Source organism: Phycodurus eques, chromosome 19 (genome assembly GCF_024500275.1).
Source record: "Phycodurus eques isolate BA_2022a chromosome 19, UOR_Pequ_1.1, whole genome shotgun sequence".
NCBI classification, from domain to species: Eukaryota; Metazoa; Chordata; class Actinopteri; order Syngnathiformes; family Syngnathidae; genus Phycodurus; species Phycodurus eques.
The window spans coordinates 16,638,066-16,661,819 of record NC_084543.1 but is presented as its reverse complement, the minus strand read 5'-3'; the positions used below and the strand labels follow the sequence as shown (position 1 = coordinate 16,661,819).

General features: G+C 44.9%; 1 protein-coding gene across 1 annotated transcript in view; it reads left to right on the top strand.

Moving 5' to 3' along the window:
* Nucleotides 1-22,930, top strand: part of LOC133417772 (1-phosphatidylinositol 4,5-bisphosphate phosphodiesterase delta-3-A-like) — a 93,424-nt gene extending 70,494 nt beyond the window's left edge. Inside the window, exons 14-16 of the mRNA XM_061705872.1 lie at nucleotides 2,221-2,356; nucleotides 9,434-9,583; nucleotides 12,053-22,930. Of these exons, the coding sequence (XP_061561856.1) occupies nucleotides 2,221-2,356; nucleotides 9,434-9,583; nucleotides 12,053-12,201 (435 nt within the window). The 3' untranslated portion in view covers nucleotides 12,202-22,930. The remainder of the gene's footprint in view (nucleotides 1-2,220; nucleotides 2,357-9,433; nucleotides 9,584-12,052) is intronic.
* The last annotated feature ends 824 nt before the right edge of the window (nucleotides 22,931-23,754 follow it).

Genomic DNA, 23,754 nt, shown 5'->3' with positions numbered 1-23,754 from the left:
CAATCTGGGGAATCGTGAGCTACTAGCCATCGTCTGGGCCCTGGAGGAGTGGAGGCACTGGCTGGAGGGCACCGCCGTTCCATTTATTATATGGACAGACCAAAAAAAAAAAACTCACATATTTCCGTTCCGCCAAGCGGCTTAATCCCTGGCAAGCTCGTAGGGCGTTATTTCTTGTTCGTTTCAACTTCAGCGTCTCCTTCCGGCCTGGTTCCCGCAAGCCTGAAACCCTCTCTCGCATCTATTCACCCCCCTCCAGCCCAGCAGAACTGGAACCCATCCTTCCTTCCTCTTGCTTTATTGGGGCCACTTGGGACATTGAGCTAGTGGTAAAGGAGGCTAAGAGAACCCAACCAGATCCCAAGACTGGACCTCCAGACCAATTCCGCAGGCTCTGACGTCCTTCAGTGGGCCCTCAATTCCAAGCTTACCTGTCACCTCGGAATCACCCACACCATCCAGTTCATTCAACAACACTGGCCCAGTCTGGTTAAAGACACCTGGAAATCTGTCCTTGCCTGCTCCATCTGTACCCAAGGAAACACTTCACATCAGTCCCCAACTGGTCTGCTGCGCCTCTTACCCTTCCCGAGCCGCCCTCGGTCCCACATCGCCGCCCTCGGTCCCACATCGCCGGTCCCACAACTTTGTTACCGGCCTGCCCCCCTCTGAAGGTAACACCATCATTCTTACCATTCTCGATCGTTTCTCCAAGTGTGTCCATTACAGACCCCTCCCCAAGTTGCCCTTTGCAATTGAGACCGCTAACATCCTAGTCCTGCATGTATTCTCCACGACATCCCCATTGACATTGTCTCGAACCGAGGTCCTCAGTTCTCCTCCCAGGTTTGGAAGGAATTTTGTAAGGCAGTGGGCGCAGCAGCCAGTCTGCCCTCTGGTTACCATCCACAATCTAACTGCCAGACGGAGCGGGAGAATCACAATCTGGAGTCTACCCTACGTTGCATGGCTGCACGCAACCCCGCCTCCTGGAGCACCTTTCTCCCATGGGTGGAATATGCCCATAATTCCCTCACCAGCTCCGCCACAGGTATGTCTCCATTTATGGCTTGTTGTGGTTTCCAACCACCCCTCTTTAAGGAACAAGAGCATACTGTGGTGGTTCCTTCAGTGAGGGAGCACCTATGACGGGTACAATCCATTTGGAAGGACGTCAGGGCTGCCTTACGTCGGACAACCGAAAGAAACAAGCAGTTGGCAGATCTGCTTTGCTCCCCTATGCCTGTTTACAAGGTGGATCAATCGGTTTGGCTCTCCTCCCGCCACCTTCACCTCCACACCGAATCACGTAAGCTCACGCCACGATTTATCGGTCCCTTTCCGATCACTAAAATCCCACAGGGAGGTGGGGGGTACTGTCATGGTCTGTCCCTGCAGTTCCTTTTTGGGAAATTGGGTGGCGCTTTGTGCCTCGCCTTTCCCTCCCTCTCGCTCTCTCCCCTGCAATCACCACCTCCTCATCCGCGCACCTGTTATCAATCTACAATCATCACTGCCTGGCTTGAATGCCGCCAGATCCGGGAATTCAAATAAGTATTGACTTTCATCCGTGGTACACAGGCCTACTCTCATGACTACTCTCGTAAGTTACTCGACTCCCCGCGATTGTGCTGACCCCATTGTGTTCTTCTCTGTCTCCAGTGCTCCTTCCGTGTCACCTGACTCGCCAAGCTCTTTCACCTGCTCAAGCTCCCGCTTCCTGCATGTTCCCTGCTCCAACCAACCATAATCACTCCTCAAATATCTTACCCCCGAGATATGCCTTAATAAACCATTTTAATCTACTTCCTCTGCCTCAGGCTTCTTTTGGGTCCAGTCCAATATCTTACGGTTATAGACCGTGACAAAAATATTCATAAATGTTTAGGTCCATACTAAGAATAACATAGAAATCCTGGGTTTTGATCTTGGTTAAGACATTTGCAAATTGCAATTTTGTTGTTGCTGTTGTTTTGCTGACATTATTACTTATTTTATTTTTATGTCTTCATTTTTGTATGTGTGTACGTGTTATGCTGATTGTTTATTGTTTTGTGTATTGTGGTTGTCTTTGTTTATTGCTTATTGGTTTTATTGTTGTTTGTTTGGATGTCACTGTTCTGTTTTGTGTTGTGATTTGTTACTGGATTTAATAAACTTAAAAAAAGAATCACTTACATTTTTACCTAAGATTTATTCATTCATTCATTGTTATTCCAGGTTATTTCAGCACAGCAGCTACCTAAGCAAGAGAGGAACAAGCCTTCAGATATTGTGGATCCGCAGGTTTGGGTTGAGATACATGGTGTTCCAATAGATAACAACAAGAAGAAAACCCACCACATCCAAAATAATGGTATGTAGACTGTAACTACTACAAGTACAAGGCAGTTGGGCTGAAGCTTTATATGCTCACATAAGCAGAGTTACTTACTCTCCCTTTACAGCAATACACTTCTCCCAGAGGTCCTTACTTATGTGCACTGGGTATCATTGGATCTTTGGCCAATGTCTTGTCAGTATAATGGCAATTATACTGTTCTCAGATTTTAGCTGGGTTTTTTTTCAGGAAGTTGTGGGTTACTGGTGGTGGTGCCAAGCAGAGGACTTGAAGCGGTAACTTGACTGCTGTGTACATATATATATACACACACACACACACACACACACACACACACACACACTGGGCACGACTGGTTAGAGCGTCAGCCTCACAATTCTGAGGACCCGGGTTCAATCCCCGGTCCCACCTGTGTGGAGTTTGCATGTTCTCTCCGTGCCTGCATGGGTTTTCTCCGGGCACTCCGGTTTCCTCCCACGTCCCAAAAACATGCATAAATTGGAGACTCTAAATTGCCCGTAGGTGTGACTGTGAGTGCGAATGGTTGTCTGTTTGTATGTGCCCTGCGATTGGCTGGCAACCAGTTCAGGGTGTACCCCGCCTCCTGCCCGATGACAGCTGGGATAGGCTCCAGCACGCCCGCGACCCGAGTGAGGAGAAGTGGCTCAGAAAATGGAGGGATGGATATATATACTAAATAATATAACGTCCCTTACAACTTGTGCGCTGATCCATGTCCGGAACCGTGTGTGGTCTGGCAAAGAAGACTAAGTAGTCCAGCCGCAGCTACTAGTTTGCCTTTGTGATTTCTCCAAATCCCAGCCAGGACTTTGGATGCCCCCTTTTTGAACCATTACTGTTTTTATTCAGAAGCAGCTGCTTTCTGCAATTCTCTTACACGCTCAGATGATGGTGGTTGAAATGGTGCGTCAAGCACACATGAAAATAGGCCGATTTGGTTTCCATAAAAGCCCGGCACATTATCCATTTTCCATCCATTTTCAACACCGCTTATCATGGTTAGGGTCGCGGGACACTGGAGCCTATTCCACCTGACTTTGGGCGAAAGTCGGACTACACCCTGAACTGGTCGCCAGTCATTCGCAGGGCACATATAGACACGGACAACCATTCGCATTCACATTCACACCGTCATTGAGTGGGAACTGAACCCATGCTGCCTGCACCAAAGTCAGGCAAGTGTACCACTACACCATCAGTGACTCCGGCACATTATTTGCTGCTAAATTCAGCCTCGTTGTTTCCTTAATTTAAAAAATATTTACTGGATTGATGCCCTTTGCATTTTATCATTGCTACCTTGGCTGGCAGTAACAAGGCATGATATAAATCCAGCAGGGGTTGCAAGTGCTTGACAGGAGCTCCTGTCGAAGTTGTGAATCCCTTTCATCTCCAATGACAAAGATCAATGTATACCGCTTGCACAGCGTGAGCAGAATCGGTATAGATATTTACAGTTTGTCCTTGAGCATATTTACAAGCTTGCGTTATAGCAGTCAGTTCAGCTACCTGTGCTGATGCTGGTTGTTTGATGAGAGCAGAATCCACTGTCGTCCAGCCAGAGACAGTTTACTGCACTACCGCATAAGAGGTCACTCACCCACCTGTATTAGACCGATGAAAACAGGGTGAGGATAGCATGTGTCAATGGCTCCTTTTCAAAATTTTGATGTCGGCTCATTTCTTCCTCCACCAAGTCAGCACAGCAATGGTGGTCCTGTGTTATCTGCCATGTTCACTCCAGAGTGTAGTGTAATGAACATATGGTTGGTCTGGTAGGTTTGTCAATTTTTGCGTACGGTGTGGTGACAGGGTAAAGGCTCTGGAGTCCAACAAGGGTTTAACACCATGTTGACTGTGCACAAAAATGTGGTTACACATTGTAATGTGCGCTGTTTTTTTCAGTGCTATCGCTATTGCAGCCAAATTTCTCACACAGACTGGGTGACCATTTCCACATTGTCCTGTGGTACAGCAGAATGTGCCTATTCCCATTACCCCCTTTTTGGAAAAGAATGGTGCAAACATAGCCATTCTTTCCCACAACATTCTAATGAAACGGGCGAGAATAATCTGGTGGGTAAAACTTGGTGGCAGAAGAAAGAAGCAGATTTGGTGGCTGTGAAAGCAGCGTGAGCCTCGGGGGTCCATGCCAGGCGGGCAGAGATATTTTTGTAGCCGACAGTGGAAATGACAGTGACCTCAGCGGCACAACCGTGGAACAGAAGTGAAGTATGTAATTCTTACTATACGTGATCAGGCCAAGGAACCACATCATCTCGCACACAGTGGAGGGTCTGGAGTGAGAGCGAATACTGGTCCACTGTTCATCAGTGAGGGTGGAGCCAGTGGAAGTAACCAACCAACCAAGAACCACCGAGCGAACCAGTTGCATTTTAGACTTAGAGACCTTAAAGCCTACCGTAGCAAGGTGAGCAAGCAACTGGTGGATTGCCAACAACACTGGGGGCGTCAAGGCCAGCAAGTAGGAGGTCATCCATGTACTGCAAGAGAACAATGCCAGTGGGCAGGGCGAGAGGGGGAAGCAACTGTCAAAAGTGTATGGTTAAAGATCGCTGGGAAGTCAATGAACCCTTGAGGTAGGCGGGTGTAAGTGTATTACTGACCATTGAAGAAGAAGAAGAATCACCTTTTATTGTCATGAACATGCATGCATGCACACGAAATTTGTTCTCTGTATTTTACACATCACAGTGAACACATACACATGTTAGTGGAACACACTGGAGCAGGGGGCAGCTGAAGCGCCGGGGAGCATTTCGGGTATCAGTGTCTTGCTCAAGGACACCATTGAAGGTAAAGGCAAACAACTCCTAACTGTCCCGGTGCAAGGGAATGCAAAAAAGGCATTTGGCATTTCAATCACCGAGAAAAACTTGTGAGAAGGGGATAAGGAATGAGCATGGCGTACAATTGGGCGAATCAAGCAAGGTCGGAATAACAACAGAATTTATGGGCCTGAAGTCTTGCACCATGCGATAGCAAACCTTTCCTGGTTTAGGAACAGGGTTAAGTGTATTTCAAGGGGAAGAGGTGGCGCGTAGAACGCCTGAGCCCAATAGGCCTGCAATGGTAGAAGAGATGCCAGTGGTATGGGCCGTGGAAAGAGGATATTGTGAGCGGGACACAGGTGTGATGTTGCGTTCAATTGAGACGGAAACAGGTAGACAAGAAATATGGCCTATGTCAAAAGGACCAGTAAACCAAAAGGCGTCGGGAAGAGAAGATATAATATTTTCGATATCAGGATGGTCAGTGTTTTCTCTACCATGGGAGTGAGGCGAAATCATTTCCTGGGGGACAAAGGAAATTTCGTCAGAGATTTTATAGGCAGTTAAGGAAAGAGAACACATGAGGGTAGCGCACTGTGTAGGCACCCAGTCAACATTGCCCCAACAGGACTTCACAAAGGGGCCAAGGTTCCTTGCCTCGCCCCCTGTTTTGACCAAAAGAGTGACATTGGGGAAGGCACCTGGGACACTGTAGGGGAGTGAGTTTTTCAGGCGGGAGATTAACAGCTGCGGCAACACCCACGAAGGAAACATAAATGTCAAAAAGAGACAACCATAGCAGAACAATAGTGAGACAGTCTAGATATTTGAACACAACATTCCAACAGTTAGATTGGGGGAGGGGGGGGGGGGGTTTCTTGTGTAAACACCTGTAAGAACCTGTGAATTGATATGTTAGTATAAACTGTGTTGTTATTAGTGATTCCAGCACAAGTAATTAAAAGTCTATAGTGTTTCAATTGAACTTATTAGTGAATGAACACCATATCACATGCATATTAGTCAATTTTGTACGGAGTTGCTGAGCGGCACATGGAGGGAGGGTGAAGCCGCCCCCCATCCCCCAATCTACAAATAACTGTTGCAATGTTACTTGTGTTCAAATATCTAGACTGTCTCACTATTATTCTGCTGTGGTTGTCACCCCTAGTCCCCTTGTCCACTCTGTCCCTCTGTCTGTCCCCTAAAACCCTTTTATGTCCGACTGCATTTTCAATAAACATCAGAATAATTAAAAAATTAAAAAGGAGAGGGAGAATTTCAAACTCCCCTGTTGTAAAGCAAAACTTTCCCGTCATATCAGATATAATCAGAGGCACGTTCAAAAGGACAGCGGTCGTTTCGCCTTTCAGTTCCCGTGTGGCGCTCGATTTCAGTGAGGGTGGCGATGTGAACTCCTGCCGTGGAAGCAAATGTCCTGAAATTCCCCAATAGCCTGCGGTCACAGTCAAGACTGCACAAATAAACAGTAGGGCCCCATTTTCAAGAAGAGGGAAAGAGGAAGTCATTGACTTCAAGTCATGATGTCAAGTCAATAGGAAACCCCGACGGCATCACGCGAGGCCTTCACTATAAGCGGGGTCGTACGAGTGCATAGATGTTGTTTTGCATGCAGATTTGCTGGTCGGGGGCTACTGGTAATGTCTGTAGGAATCCCATGCAAGAGAAGGGGTGAGTAATATATGGGGTCCCCCTCAGGCACAGCGATGGATGGAGGGGATAAGACAACGCAGCAGGTATCCTTAACCAGAGGCGAGTCGTTGATTGGTGTGATCATCGCTTTAAAAGGATTCATTGGTGTCAATCCAATATGAGGAGGAGGCTGAGGAGGGCCCGTGTATTTGGGTAGAAAAGCTGATGGGGTGCTGAAAGAAGGTGCTAAAGGGACAGGTGGGTGACCAGGGACCTCACCCCGTGGTTTACCAAGGGTCAGTTGGCCACCCAAAACAGTGACGGTGAATGGGTCAAGTGTGTTAAGAGTATCAGGAAGTTTAAGTGCGCTTCCAACTGACAATTGCAACAATTGCTCGGAAGATGGCGCTGTCGCCATACGTTGAGGAGCTGTTTTGGCAAATCTTTTCTGACAGAGTAAGTAAGGAAGCAATCTTGTCTTTGTGGGTTTTTATTACAAGCAAAAAAGAAAAGTCTTTGCAAAGAGTGGAAAAGGTACAAGTCTTACGAGTTGTCACACCTCACTGAATCCAAGCAAACAATCACCTCGGTTATACACAAGTGAGAGAGACAGAGAAGAAAAGGAAAGCAAAACAATTCTTTGTCCAGCTGCACTCAACTTATTTTTATCGAAAAACAACTAGTAGTCACAACATGGAACAATAAAGAATGTGAAAGTTGTATAAAATAATAGAAGTAATATTTGGTATAGATGAAACATACATTTTCTAACTCAGCTGCCTGCAATTCCGCATAGGGAGGCGGACGCTGAGGACAACTGTTATCTGATCCCAAGGCCTCCGCCTGCTGCAAGGGTTTATCAACTTCCCTTATCACTGGCAGTTGAGATGCACTGGCGTCTGCAGCGGCAGACAGTTTCTTGTTGACTATGACAGATTGTAATTCACAAAAATAGAGCCTACACTCTGCTTGCATTTTTTTCTGCTTCATGCAAACTGGTGTTTGCATGTATGCCTCCACAACAGAGAGCAAGCCGACAGTTCTTCTGTCTTATGATCGACAATGGCGCTTACTTGAGAACCAATCTTATCAATGTCGCGCATGGTTGGAGGCTACACCAAGGGCGGTTCCCAAATACCCACGAGCCTCACGAAACCAATTTCACAGCCTTCCTAATGGACCTGCCCCACTCTCTCTGATCAAACCTTACTGTACCACCTCATCGCAGCCAAATAAAACATTCCTCCCACTGTAGTGGGAGGCAATTACTTAAATGTATCCATTGCATCAATTTCCCACAGCTGTCCTCCAAAAACAAAAAAAAATTCTTAATATACAGCAAAAAAACACAATCCGAGGTCTGATCCTCGGTCACAGTCCTTATAACACCAATATATGCACAAACATGTTAATAACACTGACCCGGTCCCTCGGGGGTTTTACCGCGTCCTCTCATTAATAGAGTATTGGATGCTACCACAGCGTTTTCACCCCCTCGGGTGGCGCCCTCTTGTTCCTTCCTTATATTGGCGACTTTCTAAAACAACAAATAATGAAAATATACTCCTTGCCACTATTTTAAAATGACAAATCGTATTGAGTATATTCAATTAATCAGACGGTTTATTATGACATAATTAATTACTTACGGATTACTGAACGGACAAGAACACCAACTAAACAGAACAAAATTGTTCCTACCTTAGCCTGGGTGGGTGGATTGTCCGTCCAGTTCTCCATAAGGAGAGTGGAGTGGAGGTTCAGTACGGAACTCAACAGCCGCTTTTCTCACATCCCACTTCTGACACCATCTGTTAAAAATTGGGGGAAAAAATATTAGCCAAAGGTATTTCTACCAACCAATTGTGAGTTCTTTTATGTGAGAAAACATCAATGAAGTTCCACGAGACCAAATGGACAGTTGTCTGTCATTTATTGGCAAAAAGTAACAATGCGTTGGAGACAGATAATTTCACGAGTGGTGCAACCATGTGGTTGCCTAAACAAAAGGGTGCTATCTATCTTATACTCTGAGTAGGGGGTAGGGTGAAAGGTGCCAAAAAATTCCACTCCTTATAAGGTAAACAACAGATGTTACAACCTTCAGGGATAAACCCAGGCAAATGACTTCAGCTTGCGAATATACAGTCAATCTTTTCTGTTCCTTCTCCCAGGCTACGCCTGTCTAGATCTCACACAACCTTCTTTATTTATTTTGATATACAGGCATTATATCGTTATAAAAATAAGAGTATATCAATGCTAGTACCTCAGTTGTTGAGGGTTTTATGCCGCAGATAGGGTCGAACAGATCCGAGGTGAGGGACTTTACAAAATGGAGTTTAAAAGGTTTCCCCCACTCAGTTTTTCCTGGTGAGAGGCAACAAGCAGCCGTATGGGGGCATACTTATTTCCCCCAAGTTTGGTGCCTTTATGTTGTTGTGGTGTGTTGTGGTCGAGGGTAGTGTCCCTCCACCTCGTGGTGGAGGTGCCAGGTCTAACTGTCGTTTGTGCCTTTGAACGTGTGTCTGGCAAATTCCCAGATGAGAAGCATATTCCAAATGCCTAAAGTAAATGTGTGTAAATTGATGTGAATACTTATTGAATTCTTCTATTGTTGTTGCAGGTTTTAATCCACAGTTGGACTGCACCTTTAATTTTACCATCCATTCTCCTGGCCTGGCTCTCGTTCGCTTTGTGGTTGAAGATCATGACTATACTTCAAGTAATGACTTCCTTGGACAGTACACCCTACCTTTCACAAGTCTCCGCACAGGTACAGTATGTGTGAGAGAGCAGGCTCAAATCCTGACTGCTCAGATTGAGGGAAAAATTTAGGGTGGGTACCAGAGAAGTCGTTGTGTCCACAGCTCTCAAGATGCAAGACTTTGCTCTCATCAGGGACTTTGCTGAAAAAATACAATCCAGGCCTGCATGACATGAAGCTGCTCACAGTATGAGGGTGGAAATCAAGCTCTTATCTTTCAATTCACTTATCTTGGCAGCAACATTGATTCATTCCATCTACCCAGCGCCATACTGGCACCAGTCAACTCATTTCCATCTCTATCCTTAATCACCCTAACCTGCTGCACAGTCTTCCTTTCTCTATCCCTCTGTCTAACCAACCATGTAGATCTTTCTCGTCTTCTTTAGATCCAACCTGGAACTCGTGTCATCGTATGCCTCTTGTTTGGTCTTTGCTCCCTCTACCTTCACCCTCCGTCACATCTCCATATATTCTTTTCTCCAATCCTCGGTCCTCTCAGTGTCCCACTTCTTCTTAGCTAACTTCTTTCCATGAAGATGATGATGATGATGATGATTTCCTGTACTTTGAGTTTCTACCACCGAGTTTCCTTCTCCCCTTTCTACCAGAAGCTACACCAAGTATTTTCTTGCCTGACTCTGATCACTTTGGCTGTAGTGGTCCAGTCTTTTGGAAGCTCTTCCTGTCCACCAAAAGCCTGTCACACCGCTTCTCAAAAAGTCGCACAACACTCTTCCTTTTTCAGCTTTCACAGCATGGTTCTGTGCTCTGCCTTTGTCTTCTTAATCTTCCTCCCCACCACCAGAGTCATCTTACACACCACCATCCTATGCTGTCTAGTCACACTCTCCCCTATCACTACCTTACAGTACATCAGATGTCAGTAACATCCTTCAGGTTACATCGTCTGCACAAAATATATTCCACCTGTGTGTTTCTACCTTCACTCTTGTAGGTCACCCTATGTTTCTGCCTCTTCTGGAAGAAAGTGTTCACTACAGTCATTTCCATCCTTTTTCCAAAGTCTACCACCATATGTTTCTCCACGTTCCTTTCCTGAATGCCGAACTTACCCATCACTTCTTCATCACCCCTGTTTCGTTCACTAACATGTCTTTTACAATCTGTACCAATCGCAACTTTCTCTGTGTCTGGGATGCCCAAACCTACTTCGTCTAGCTCCTTCCAGAATTAATCTTACAGCTCTAGGTCACATCCTACCTGTGGAACATAGCCAGTAATTACATTATACATAAAACCCTCAATTTCAAGTTTCAGCCTCATCGCTCGATCTGACACTCTTTTCACCTCCAAGATATTCTTAGCTAACTCTTCCTTTAAAATAACCCCGACTACATTTCTCTTCCCATCTACATCATAGTAAAATAATTTGAACCCTGCCCCTAGGCTTCTAGCCTTACTGCCTTTCCAGTCTTACAGCCTTTCCACCTACTCTCCTGGACACTTAACCTTTCTCCTAATCATCATGTCAACCAACTCCTGAGCTTTTGCTGTCTTAGTCCCAACATTCAAAGTTCCCATATTTAGTTCTAGGTTCCGTGCTTTCCTCTTCTCTTTCTGCCTAAGAACCCGCTTTCCACCTCTCCTTCGTCTTCGACCCACAGTAGCTGAATTTCTACCAGCGCCCTGTAAGTTAACGGCATCAGTGGCGGACGTTGTTAACCCGGGCCATGACGGATTCTTTGGATGAATGCTCCGCGCCCTTCCTGACGCAATCCTCTGCATTTATCCGGGCTTGGGACTGGCCTACAGTTTGTACTGGGCATGTTTAGTTATCCAAAAGTGTCAAGTGAACAAAATACCAGTAAATATCATCAACGGACAAATATGTGAAAGAGCAATTTCAAGGTGCGTTGTAAATATTGAATACTAATAGAATAGAATAGAATAGAACAGAACAGAACTGTAATGTCATTGTCACAGGAACAATGAAAATCAGTTAGGAATATCACAAATTTCAGCGTTGAGGTAAAGGCTAAGATGACGTTTTATACCCCATAACTATTAAAAACGAATTTTATACTTTAAGATTGGTCAATTTGACACAGAGTTAATCATCAAAATTCTTATAATTGTGTTCACTCAGAAATGGATGAAACCTTACTTTTCAAAAGGGATCTACTAATTTGTGTTGTCACTATGTGGGGATAATTCATCAAGAATCTAAGTTGATACTGAGAAGTCTGGAAAAGAGACAGGCAGAAGTGATCCAGATGCAATAGTTGTTTGTAAAATAAATGTGGTTATTCACCTGGCAACAACCCTCTGTGACCACCCCCAAGGGACACCCCAACCCCAGAGACGTAAATAGGGGAACTCTGCACACATTTCAAAGCAGAAAGTTTGTTTTTACTACTTTTAGTGGGTCAGTTTGACCCATAACCGACCGAACAAGCGGGTTACAAAAAAGGTTAAAGATGTTTCCCCTAACATGCAATACTTCGGCTCTTACAGGTTATCGCCATGTCCGTCTGCTCAAGCAGGATGGTTCCAGCCTTTCACCCTCCTCACTCTTCATCCACGTCAAGATTGTTGACTGTCAGAATAGCCCTTCCAAGTCATCTAAAGGACTGGCCAGTGCATCTCAAGCCGACAAGATCTAATGCCATTCTGTAATGATTATGTGTTACCTTTATTTATTTTTAAGCAGTATGCATCTCTCTCTCTCTCGCTCTCTCTCTCTCTCTCTCTCTCTCTCTCTGTTTGTACATATATATATATATATATATATATATATATATATATACACACACACATACATACATACATATATACATTAGTGGTGGGACTCAAAAAAATAATCTAATTAATTAGAGGCGTTTTAATAAATTAATCCTCATTTTAATCATATCACAATATTTGTCCCAAAGAGCATTTTTTAAATGGATTTTAGTGTACGACTGAATCAAATAATAGACACAAATGTGAATACTGTTGAAAATGCATTTAATTGTATTTCAATACAAAACAGTACAAAACAAATTAAAAAAACATATAATATTCCCTGGTCAAAATTCAGTAGACCTAAACGTAAAATTCCATTTCCGGATACTTTTTTTAAGTTAATGTGCAAACCCATTGGCCTCACAATACCTCCATGACCACTTCTTCTCCCTCTCTTTCAGCTAGTTGCTAAGACACTAGCCTGTCACATTACCAGAGCTCAAGGCAGCTATCTTTTTTTGTACCGATGTGACCTGCAAGTGGGAACAGCTTCTCACGTGGACCAGAAGTGGCAGGGCTAATCAGATACTTGTGGGCCAGGACAGACAGATGTGAATGAGTCCCTGTTCGACTGCACCACCACTGGAGTGGGCAGACTGTTTTGCTGATGGTACTGCTCTGTACAAATTCAGGGCACTGCTACACAGGGCTTCCTCATCTGAAGAAATTTAAGAGAGAAAAAAGCTCTTTTTCCTTGCTGGCTACTGTGTGGTGGTATGCTTACACTGTTCCTGTAGTAGGGCCTCAAAGCAGGTCCAAACCTCTGCTTACTTTCCCCTTGCAAGACATTTTAAATATTTAAAGAGTAGGTCAAGCACAGCGGCCATCTTGAGCCATTCATGGTTCACTGTAGCTACACGTTGGGATAAGTCCTTTGTGAATGCTGTCTTGAATTTTACAGTGTAGGTTGAGTCATCATCGGAGACCTCCATGGTGCGGTACGGGTGGCGGAGAGCAGGTAAAACCACTGAATAGGAGACATATCTCACATCTCCAAGGGGTTCAATCACAAATCTGCTGTAGACTGTTCATGAAAGTAATTATTAATCTACAAAATAACTTTTGAAAACAAAACAATACATCCCATTAAAAATAGTTTCATTTACCTGCATGGCTCAAGGCCAGTTGCTAGCTTTTGGAGTTTTAGCAGCTCTGATGGAGTTAATGTAACTAGCTTGTGCTTCTGTTTGACTGAAGCAGCAAAAACAGCCTCTTGATTCTTCAGTCGACGAGAGATCCTTTCCAGCGTTGAATTACACCTTCTGGCTACATCCTTTGCAATTAGGTGGTACCGGAGGGTTGAAATGTTTCGGCGGTACCCGAACTCCTTTTTGCATAATCTACACAAAACAACCCTTTTATCACAGCTTCCATCGGGTGTTTATTTTTATTTTTAATTAAATTTCTCTTCCAACAGTCCTTCGTACGATTTCTCCATTGTGTTAGCAGTTAGCAGAGGTGGGTAGTAATGCGCTACATTTACTCTGTTACATTTACTCAAGTAACATTTTCCATAAACTGTACTTGTCAGAGTACTTTAAATGCACCATACTTTTTACTTTTACTTGCGTATTTATGTGAAGAAAGATCGATACTTTTACTCCATTACAATGATCGACATGCCGTTCGCTAATTTTATTTATTCATTCTTGCGTGTCCGCATCTATTCTTAGACTCCATCTTCGACTTCCGCTTAGAGGGCGCCGTTGCACCAATCAAACGGAATCACTAATGTCATTTGACTCCAATTCACCAATCAGACGACACAAGGCAGACACATCACCGCACACGTAGCCTTCGTGAGCCAATCAAGATGACAGATTTTTCACCAATCAGATGACACAAGGCAGTCACATGACCACGACTGTGTTTATTTTACAGACTCCAAAAAACAACAACTTTATCATGCAGCTATTCAATTTTTACTGCCCAAACTTGGAAATTTCACCCCACTTCTAACATGAGTAAACACCTTGCAGTAAGTTGCAGATGTTTCTATCTGTTTTGGCAGGGGATATGGCAAAATTAGCACTAATCCTTATGGTGTCGCACACACAATCGATAAATTTGTTCAGCAAACAGCTTCATGAAGTAATTTAAGCGAATAAAGCAAATAATGTATCTGTAGGGCCCAATGTATCTGGTGTTGGTTTTTGGCCAGTTAAAAACTGAAATGGTGGCAGCTGTGTGTCGACTCCCACATATTATTATTTTTTAATTTTATTTGATGTTCATGCTCTGATTAAAAACAAAAACAAACAGAAGTTACTCACAAGTTACTATTTGCTTGAGTAGTTTTTTTCATTGAGTGCTTTCTGCAGCGTATATGGGGGTTAAATAAACATTTTATTAATTTGGAAAACGATATGAAGGAAGGTAAACGCCTGCGTTCCCATTTACGCTAAAATCAAACTAATTTGTCTCGTAAAGGGGCACCACGTCAATTTTATATGTATACAATTTAGGGAAAGTGACGAGAAACCTTTTTATCACTTATATCTAAAGGTTGTTACATTTTATGAAATATGAGTTCTCGATGACAGAGGCTTGCTTAAACTAAAAACATACGGAAAACACAACCAAGGGTGGAATTTTATAGGATGTTTAATGACATCTACATGGGATGTAGAGGGAAACACACAAAGGGGGTCTAACCGAAGAAAGAAAATAACACTAATAATGGTAAAAAGCAGAAAAATAGGCATATGAAAAGGGAAATAGAACATCGTGCATTGGACTAAAGTTGAAAACGCAAGTGTTTAATGCATCCAGTCCGGACAAGCGAGGGAGAGAGAGAGGACACCGTTGGGATTTAGTTTGAAGCTAGTAATTTCCCCAAAATTATTAGGTACTGATATTGTACAGTCTGGCAAACACCGGTGTGTTACTTACGAACATAGATCGGCTGGTAGGTGGGGTGGTCTGTCTTTCCCTGTTTTGGGTCCGGGATCCGCAAGCAAGTTCAGAGAACTCACGTTTGGCTGGGAGTGTATCTGGTAGCTCAGCAGCAAGTGTTCTGGAGGCTTAGCAACCACGGAGGCTAGGGAACCGGATCTCCATCCCCAAGGCCCGCGGTTACCGAGCCGTGTGCCCGAACAAAGACAGGCGAGGGGTGGCCGAATTTTTGACATGTGACGTGAGGCCACGGCTCAGCTTTGCAGTTGCTCTCAACGACAGCAGGTGTCGCCTTGTGTGCACATTTGTCGACCCGTCCCTTCGCTGCTGCCAGTTCAAACGAAGAAAAGGACTCTAAACTGTAATAGTTTATTTGCTCTGAGCTTTTATTTCTGAGTAAAATAAGAAAATGAGCTGCATAAATTTCAATTTTAAAACATCTGGAATAACTGGGGTATTCCAAAACCTTTGACCGGTAGTGTACATGTTTGCGTAGTTGTCAGGTTTACTTAGGTCCATTATAAGATATCACTTCAAGCTGTTTAGGTGTGATGTGTGTACAAGTAGAGATAGTTAGGGTGTAGTTATTTGGTCTTTGTATTAACCCTCAAGGTATTTTGCGTAGTATTTCTGTGTAAAACCTCTAAATATCTTTGTAGGTATAATTGTTGCATAATGAGATATAAACAATTATCATTTGTTATTATTTGTTTCTGGCGCTTTTGTATAATTAAACATATCCTGGGTCAAAATGACTCAGGGACATTATTGCAGTCCCATAACAACAAAACGGTTAAAGGGTTAATGCGTCACTTGAATGCCTAAAATCACCCCCCAAAAAATCTTAATGCTTGTGAGTCTGTTAAAAATATATGTAGTGTTTATTCAAGGAGGTCAAGTTTTATGATAATTGCATCAGTTTATTATCCATCCATTTTCTGAGCTGCTTCTCCTCACCAGAGTCGCGGGGGCGTGCTGGAGCCTATCCCAGCTATCATCGGGCAGGAGGCGGGGTACACCCTTAACTGGTTGCCAACCAATCGCAGGGCACATACAAACAAACAACCATTCGCACTCACAATCACACCAACGGGCAATTTAGAGTTTTCAATTAACCTTCCATGCATGTTTTTGGGATGTGGGAGGAAACCGGAGTGCCCAGTGAAAACCCACTCAGGCACGGGGAGAACATGCAAACTCCACACAGGCGGGGCCAGGGATTGAACCCCGCTCCTCAGAACTGTGAGGCTGACGCTCCAACCAGTCGCCCACTGAGCCGCCAGTTTATTATTTATATTTATATTATATCCAGTATTACAACTTTTATGATTAATATGAAAGTTTGTGGGAATTAAGTCTGGTATTCTATTCCATGTGTAATTAAAAGGACCCGGGATTTCCCTTTAAATACTTTGTTGTTTTGACCAGGCTGTGTGTTGAGAGATATTAGTATTATTGAAAATTTCCAGCAATTGGTTATCTGTGGAAGTGCACAAACTATGCTGTATAGTTGAAAGTCTAAAGTTGAGTATTTATTAACCATGATATTTATTAACCAATATTAATATTTTATCACTTGGCTTGCGTACTTTTCATTTATGCGCATTCTCCCATCAAGACTTCTGACCGTGCGTAACCTGGGGACTGAATTCTGAGGCTGGCTGTAAATCATGGAGAATGGAGGTTCCTGAGACTTGTGAATGTCTTCGACATCCAACAGAAAAATGTAGCACACTTTAATTATGAAATACTTTACATAGTGGATGTGTCGTCATCAGTTGGGACGTGTGCGTCGCTTTGTGCTTATGGCTCAATACATTTGGAGGTTCATCAATATGTAAAAAAATAAAAAAGGGACAGATTAGTGGTGCCTGTAAAGATATGATATGAAGTGTCACCTGGACACAAGGGACCACTGTTGCATAAGGACTTCACTTGACATGGACATGCTGCCTGGACTATCGAAATACACTTTTGGAAGGACAACCCACACATGCACAGCTTCTTATGGGCCGCAGAGACTGCTCACAACACAAAAACAGCTTCGCAACAGGAATGCAAATGTTTGGACAAATGAGATCTTCTCATTTCATGGAGTCAATTAAAGATGCCATGTGTCAGAATCACAAATTGTCTTTGTGGTTCAATTATTATAATGACAACACGTCCACTATGAAGTGGTTTTATGTTTCATCCATCCATCCATCCATTTTCTACCGCTTATCCGAGGTTGGGTTGCGGGGGCAGTAGCTTTAGCAGGGACGCCCAGACTTCCCTCTCCCCAGCCACTTCATCCAGCTCTTCCGGGGGGATCCCGAGGAACACCTCACCAGGGAGACGTCTGGGGGGCATCTGAATCAGATGCCCCAGCCACCTTATCTGGCACCTCTCGATGTGGAGGAGCAGCGGCTCGACTCTAATATCCTCTCGGTTAACCGAGCTTCTCACCCTATCTCTAAGGGAGAGCCTGGACACCCTGCGGAGGAAACACATTTCGGCTGCTTGTATCAGGGATATTGTTCTTTCGGTCACGACCCACAGCTTGTGACCATAGGTAAGGGTAGGAACGTAGATCAACAGGTAAATCGAGAGCTTCATATTCCGGCTTAGCTCCTTCTTCACCACAACAGACTGATACAAAGTCTCCATCACTGCAGACGCTGCACCGATCCGCCTGTCGGTCTCCCGTTCCATTCTTCCATCACTCGTGAACAAGACCCCAAGATACTTGAACTCCTCCACTTGGGGCAGGATCTCCTCCCCGGCCTGGAGAGGGCACGCCACCCTTTTCCGACTGAGGACCATGGTCTCACATTTGGAGGTGCCGATTCTCATTCCAGCTGCTTCACACTCGGCTGCGAACTGCTCTAGTGAGAGTTGGAGATCACGGGCTGATGAAGCCAACAAAACCACATCATCTGCAAAAAGCTGAGATGCAATACTGAGTCCACCAAACCGGACCCCCTCTACGCCTCGGCTGCGCCTTTAAATTCTGTGTGAACTGGCCACCAAAGGTTTCGCTAAACAAAAACGCCCTCCCTCTAAAGCACAAGACTCGGGCGTCTTCTTCACAAATGAACCACCACAGATGGAATTAGAGGGACCTACATGCGACACGCGTGCAACGGTCACACAATGCTCTCACTGTTATGTCCTACGCTGTGTTCAATCAACTTCTGACATTGTTACAAGCCAGTGGCCGTGACCTTCAACTGCAACACTGCGCACTAACTATTTGTGCATTTTCAGTGACTAACACCGAGCTAAACACATTAACGATGCTCCACTGGACAATTGGCCCCATGACGTTAGTCCATCCGGTCTACGTGTCTCCAATTGATTCCGTCCCCGTGCTCATCGGCCAAGACCTGCTCTGCCGCTTCGAGCCACTAATTGATTACAAAAATCTTCAACTGTGGGCGCAGGTAGAACAGGGGTTACCACCACCAACTCTGGAACTGTCCTCTGACCGGTACCTGGTGTTGAAACACTCGGAGGACGGCGACTTGTCAGGCCGCACTCCTTAAAAATTATGCAACATTATGCAACAAATACTCCTTCCTGAAGCATCCTGACCTTCAATTAACGGTGAAAACTTTTCGCTTTCCCGTTAATACTGTGCCGCCATCTGCTGTCACTGCAGTGGGCGTGTGCGCCTTGAACCTGCAATGGAACCATCGCTCGTTAACTGACTGCTTCCTAGTAGTGCCCAATTTGCCGCATAAAACTTATTTAGGTGCGGATGTACTTGTACCGTTCAAGTTGACACCATTAACCATGTTTTGTGGTCACGTGATAATACCAATTTCGCTAATCGTGTTTTTCGACCATTAAACCTTAAGTCGGGACAAACGTCGCCGACGCTTTTGAGCGTAGACAAAGTTATAGTTAACTTCCCTATTCGACTCGTCACGCGTGCTAACCAATCAGTAACCGGTCCCCATGTGTTCTTTCAGCCTTTGTCGGGGTTTAACGACCTGGGTTTATTGCTGCATGCCGCACCCTTCCGCTTCCCGGACCACCGTGCTGCTAATTCACATCCACACAAGGAGAGACATCCACATCCCCAGATCTACTAGGCTTGGCCTCTTGAACTGTTCCGATTTCCATGACTTCAACCTCACAGTCCCCATGATTGTTCACCTCACACGAGACCTCACCCGATTGCCTATCTCTGGTCAAGTACAACTCACTGTTCCTTCGCGAAACATTGCTATCGTTGAAGTGGGACCTACTGAGGGTGATGACATCATCAAAGTGGACCTGGCTGCAAACCAACACCTGGTAATCCTTCTGCTCAGTACAATCCCAACTGCACCCGAAAGAGCGTCTCCCGCAACTCCTCCCTCTCCCTCATATTCCTTGGGAACCAACTCGCCGACGCCGGTAACACCATGTGATAGTCGCCCGCTCCCTTATCCCGACTTTGAAACTCACGTGCAGCAGGTCCTAGAGGATGCTGACGCCCTGACTTCCGATGACGAACGACAGCGTTTGAGGGAAGTGCTAATCAAACATGCCGCTTCGTTCTCTAAAGACTCACTAGACTGCAGCCTAACTGATTTGCACATGGTCCGCACTCTGACCCTTTCAAAACAACGCAACCAGTTGAACCACCTGTGATGTCAAACTGGTCCACCAGGGGTTATTCTTGTGACACAGGACCTTCTCTCGACCGTTTGAGCCCACTCAACCCCCTAATAAATAGTAAAGTTGAGCCCTTCGAAACGCATTTTTTGTACTCAGTCCATAATCAATGGACCTCATATTCAGCCATCACGTTGCGCTTCATTGTGACTTCCCTACGGAGCTGGCCCGCTCCTTCAATGACCGCTGAGTCATCTTGCTTCTCTCGTGACTTTTACACATGCATGGCTTCAACAGCCTAGGACATGTGGGATCTCTCTCTTCTTAGAGACCTCAGAATTCCCGTGCACTTCTTCTCTGGACCTGGCAAAATCCACCTCTGTGCCATTTTACCCCCCCGACCCACCCTTTGCTCCTTTAGGCAACGCCATGGACCCGTGTATTGCACGTGCAGTAACCACTGGTGATGAACGCCTCCTTCTGTGATGGTTCCCAGCCTTCCTCTTCTATTCTGCATCGTTTGTGATGTCAAAGTTGCCAAAGTTCGTTTGATCTTTCTGTGGCTCGCCTTGGCGGCCACTCTTTCAGTTTTTCCTGCCTGCGCGCCGGGCAAGCTTGACTTTGGTGTCTCCTTTGCTTTTGCACCTGCAGATTTTAATTATCGTGGGCTTCTGTTATTACGCCTCCATGAAGCGCACTTCACAGTCATTCGTGGCCTCACGTAGTGAAAGGGGGGTCACACGAGCACCGCCCATGATGCACCATGCACGGAACGGAAGATGGTCAACACACTGAGGCCGGACCGGTCAAGCAGGTCCAACCTATGTGACAGCATGCTTTCTACGCCAAGGACTGCACGAAGTCCGCCAACGCAGACGCCCGACCAAGACACGAGTAAAACTGAACACACTGTTCTGCCGTAAACCAAAAACATAACGACCAAAATAACATGTGACGCTTGTAGCCTTGGTACCATCGAGTAGCCATTTTAGTTCCCGACACTTGCAGTGCAACCCTTAACCAAAATAGGCAGATCATAACCACTCTGTTGTCGCTGCTCGTAACGGATTATGCTCACACACAGACTGCTAACAGGTTGATGAATGACAGGCTACATGAAATTGCTCCCTCCATAGACAACTTAGCAATGGGTAGAATTCCTCCACACTTGGTACCCCTGAGCTTAGTCGAAAGCATCCTTTCTAAAGCCCTAGCATGCCCCATTAGCCCTGTCCAAGCCCACTTGGTTTTTTCTCTCGGGGGTTCCACTGTCTTGTATGTAAACACTGAGTTCCGAGAAATAGCCTTCCTTGTTATTCTCCCAATTATCGACTCCCGCAACATCTATCGCCCAAAAGACGTAATTAATGTTGGCATCTGGCAGGGCAACACTTACATCCGAGTCAGTATACCGCGGTAGTCGCCCATCAAGATAGTAGTCCTGATCTGTATCTGGCGCCAAATTTGCACATGTGCCTCCTCACAAAAGACATCCATTACCTGTGTCCCAGGAAGCAGTTCATCCAAGATGAAGCAGATGGGATTTATGGCGTGAAGCCCATGAAGGATGGGTCACGGTGTAGAGCAGAACTACACCTCGCTACCAGGTTGCTACTACTCACGCGGAAATTGTTCGGACCAAATGGTTAGTCAACACACCAGCTCTTAGCGCAACTCTGAGTTACGCCCACCACGGCACAGGACGAGACACACCCTGCCAAAGCAAACCATGTGGCTCGATGTCCCCAAAGATGCCATTTTCCATATTAAGGATCTTGCCCCCTACCATCTGCCAGCCAAAAATTATGAGAGCAAAATCGAGATTTCTAACTTTTTGGGACAGTACAAATTGGCGGTTGATCCTGAGACACTTAAACAGATTCAATTTGAAGGAGCTCAGACGGTTGACATAACCCACATTGACAACATGCATGACTTTCGGCATCGCCTACCTGTTCTATTGAAGGACTCAAAACTTGCAGGGTCTTCTGAACCAGCGCTCAAATGCGTGACTCAAAATTTTCCGTCGGAAAAGAATGAGTGAACCCGAACCTAACCCCATACAGATAGGAGAAGAGGTCCTCCTTGACCTAAATTGCCCCCCGGACCTCTCTACTCTTTTGAATCTTGACAAGGATTCGGCTGTCCTCAAGATTAGGACCTCTACTTGGCACCTTCCCTCTCCTTGATTGATGAGTAGGGATCTACACCTAACTGCTGTGTCCCCTGTGTGCTAAATTGAAGCTACCTCTTCTTTCTCTTTCTTTTTCCTCTCTAGAGCCGTGTTGAGTTTCTCCGTTTGTTTTGTGTTTGTTTATTTTTACTGGAAACCTAGTGAATGTATACCTTTAGTTTTAGCTTCTTCCCTGCCCTGAATTACTGGTGTCACTGCCATCCCAATATACACACATCTATCCACACACGTCTATCCTGACACCGACACCTATATGCACATATAGGCACTCCTTAAATAAGAAGTTGTCATGGACAACTGTTATAGCCATAAGGGGGTGATATGGCGCTACCGAACAATGCAACCTAAAACTAGCAGACATTCCAACAGCTTCTTCCCTCTTGCCATCAACTTCTTAAACAGCAAATTTACAATCCCATTGCAACTTGCTGCCAATTTTTTGTCTTGAGTTTGTTGTTGCATTTCTGCCGGGCCTATTATACATTAATCGTGCACTCACTGTAGTAGTCTTGCCACGCTGCACTATTTGCATATCTGTTGTTGACCAATACTGGCCACTCATGTGCCTGAGTAGCATCTGTAACATTTGCATAATCGACATTGTCCCAGATTATCGCACTACTTGTCACTTTAAACTGCATCCATTTCTTGAAGTCTTGGCGCCCTTTGCACAATGGTACTATTGGTATATTAGTCATTAAAACTGCTCTAATTGCTAGAGGACTGTGCATATTTTTGCACAATTGTAAAAATAAAAAAATGAATAAATAATAATAATTGTACCGGCATTACCAGATTACTAGCAACCTTTTATTACTCAGTGATGTTTTTTCTCGATGTCTTTATGTCTAAAAAATATTCTCTGTCAATTGACTGTCTGTTGTCGTACTAGAGCAGCTCCAACTACCGGAGACAAATTCCTTGTGTGTTATTGACATATTTGGCAAAATAAAGATAATTCTGATTCTTGGTAACTGCATTGTTGTGTGTGTTCCTGCCAACCTGTGCCATCTTCCAAAGAGACGCCGCCTAGATCTGCCATCGAGCTAGATAAAGCCAACGAAGGGGGGATATGTAACGGGCATGGCCTCACCGATGGCACCGTGACCCTAACCCCGGGCAGAGCTGCATCGCTGTCTCCTCTCCCCCACCGTGACAGGTAACCACAAGGATGCTTGGTTTATCTCCCACGGACGCTAAATGAATTACCATCCAGTCCGAAGGAGCTCATCAAAGCTGAGACACGGACAGCTGGTTTCTCACTCGGACAGTAAGTTATTTAACTTTCACCTCAGCCAGCCTGAAGAGTCTCAACAACAAAGACTTCGTTTTTTGGGACACTGGCTTGATGACCAAGAAGGTGAGAAACCAGCTGTTCGGTGGCTCTCCATTAAGCAACAGTGACATTTGTTCCTTCTATCTGGGAGAATGGATGGAGCATGAGCGACACCCACAGGTGGCGGAAAGCTACTGCAACTCTGGAGGGACTAATCACAATCTTCACTGCATTTTAATGTTGTATGATATTTTAAGAAATTTGCCTGAATGTTCTTAGTGTTCACCATCACAATAGCGCTTGTGTAGTGATTGTATTTCTGCAAATTTGAATGTCTGATGTCAAATCTGTTTGTCAGCTGATGCGGATGAGACGTTTCACACCACACAACACAAATGCCACATTGCAAATTACAATGTTCTCAACAACCACATCCAATTGAAACATTCATTACAGGGATTAAAGAGGATGTGCTTGTGA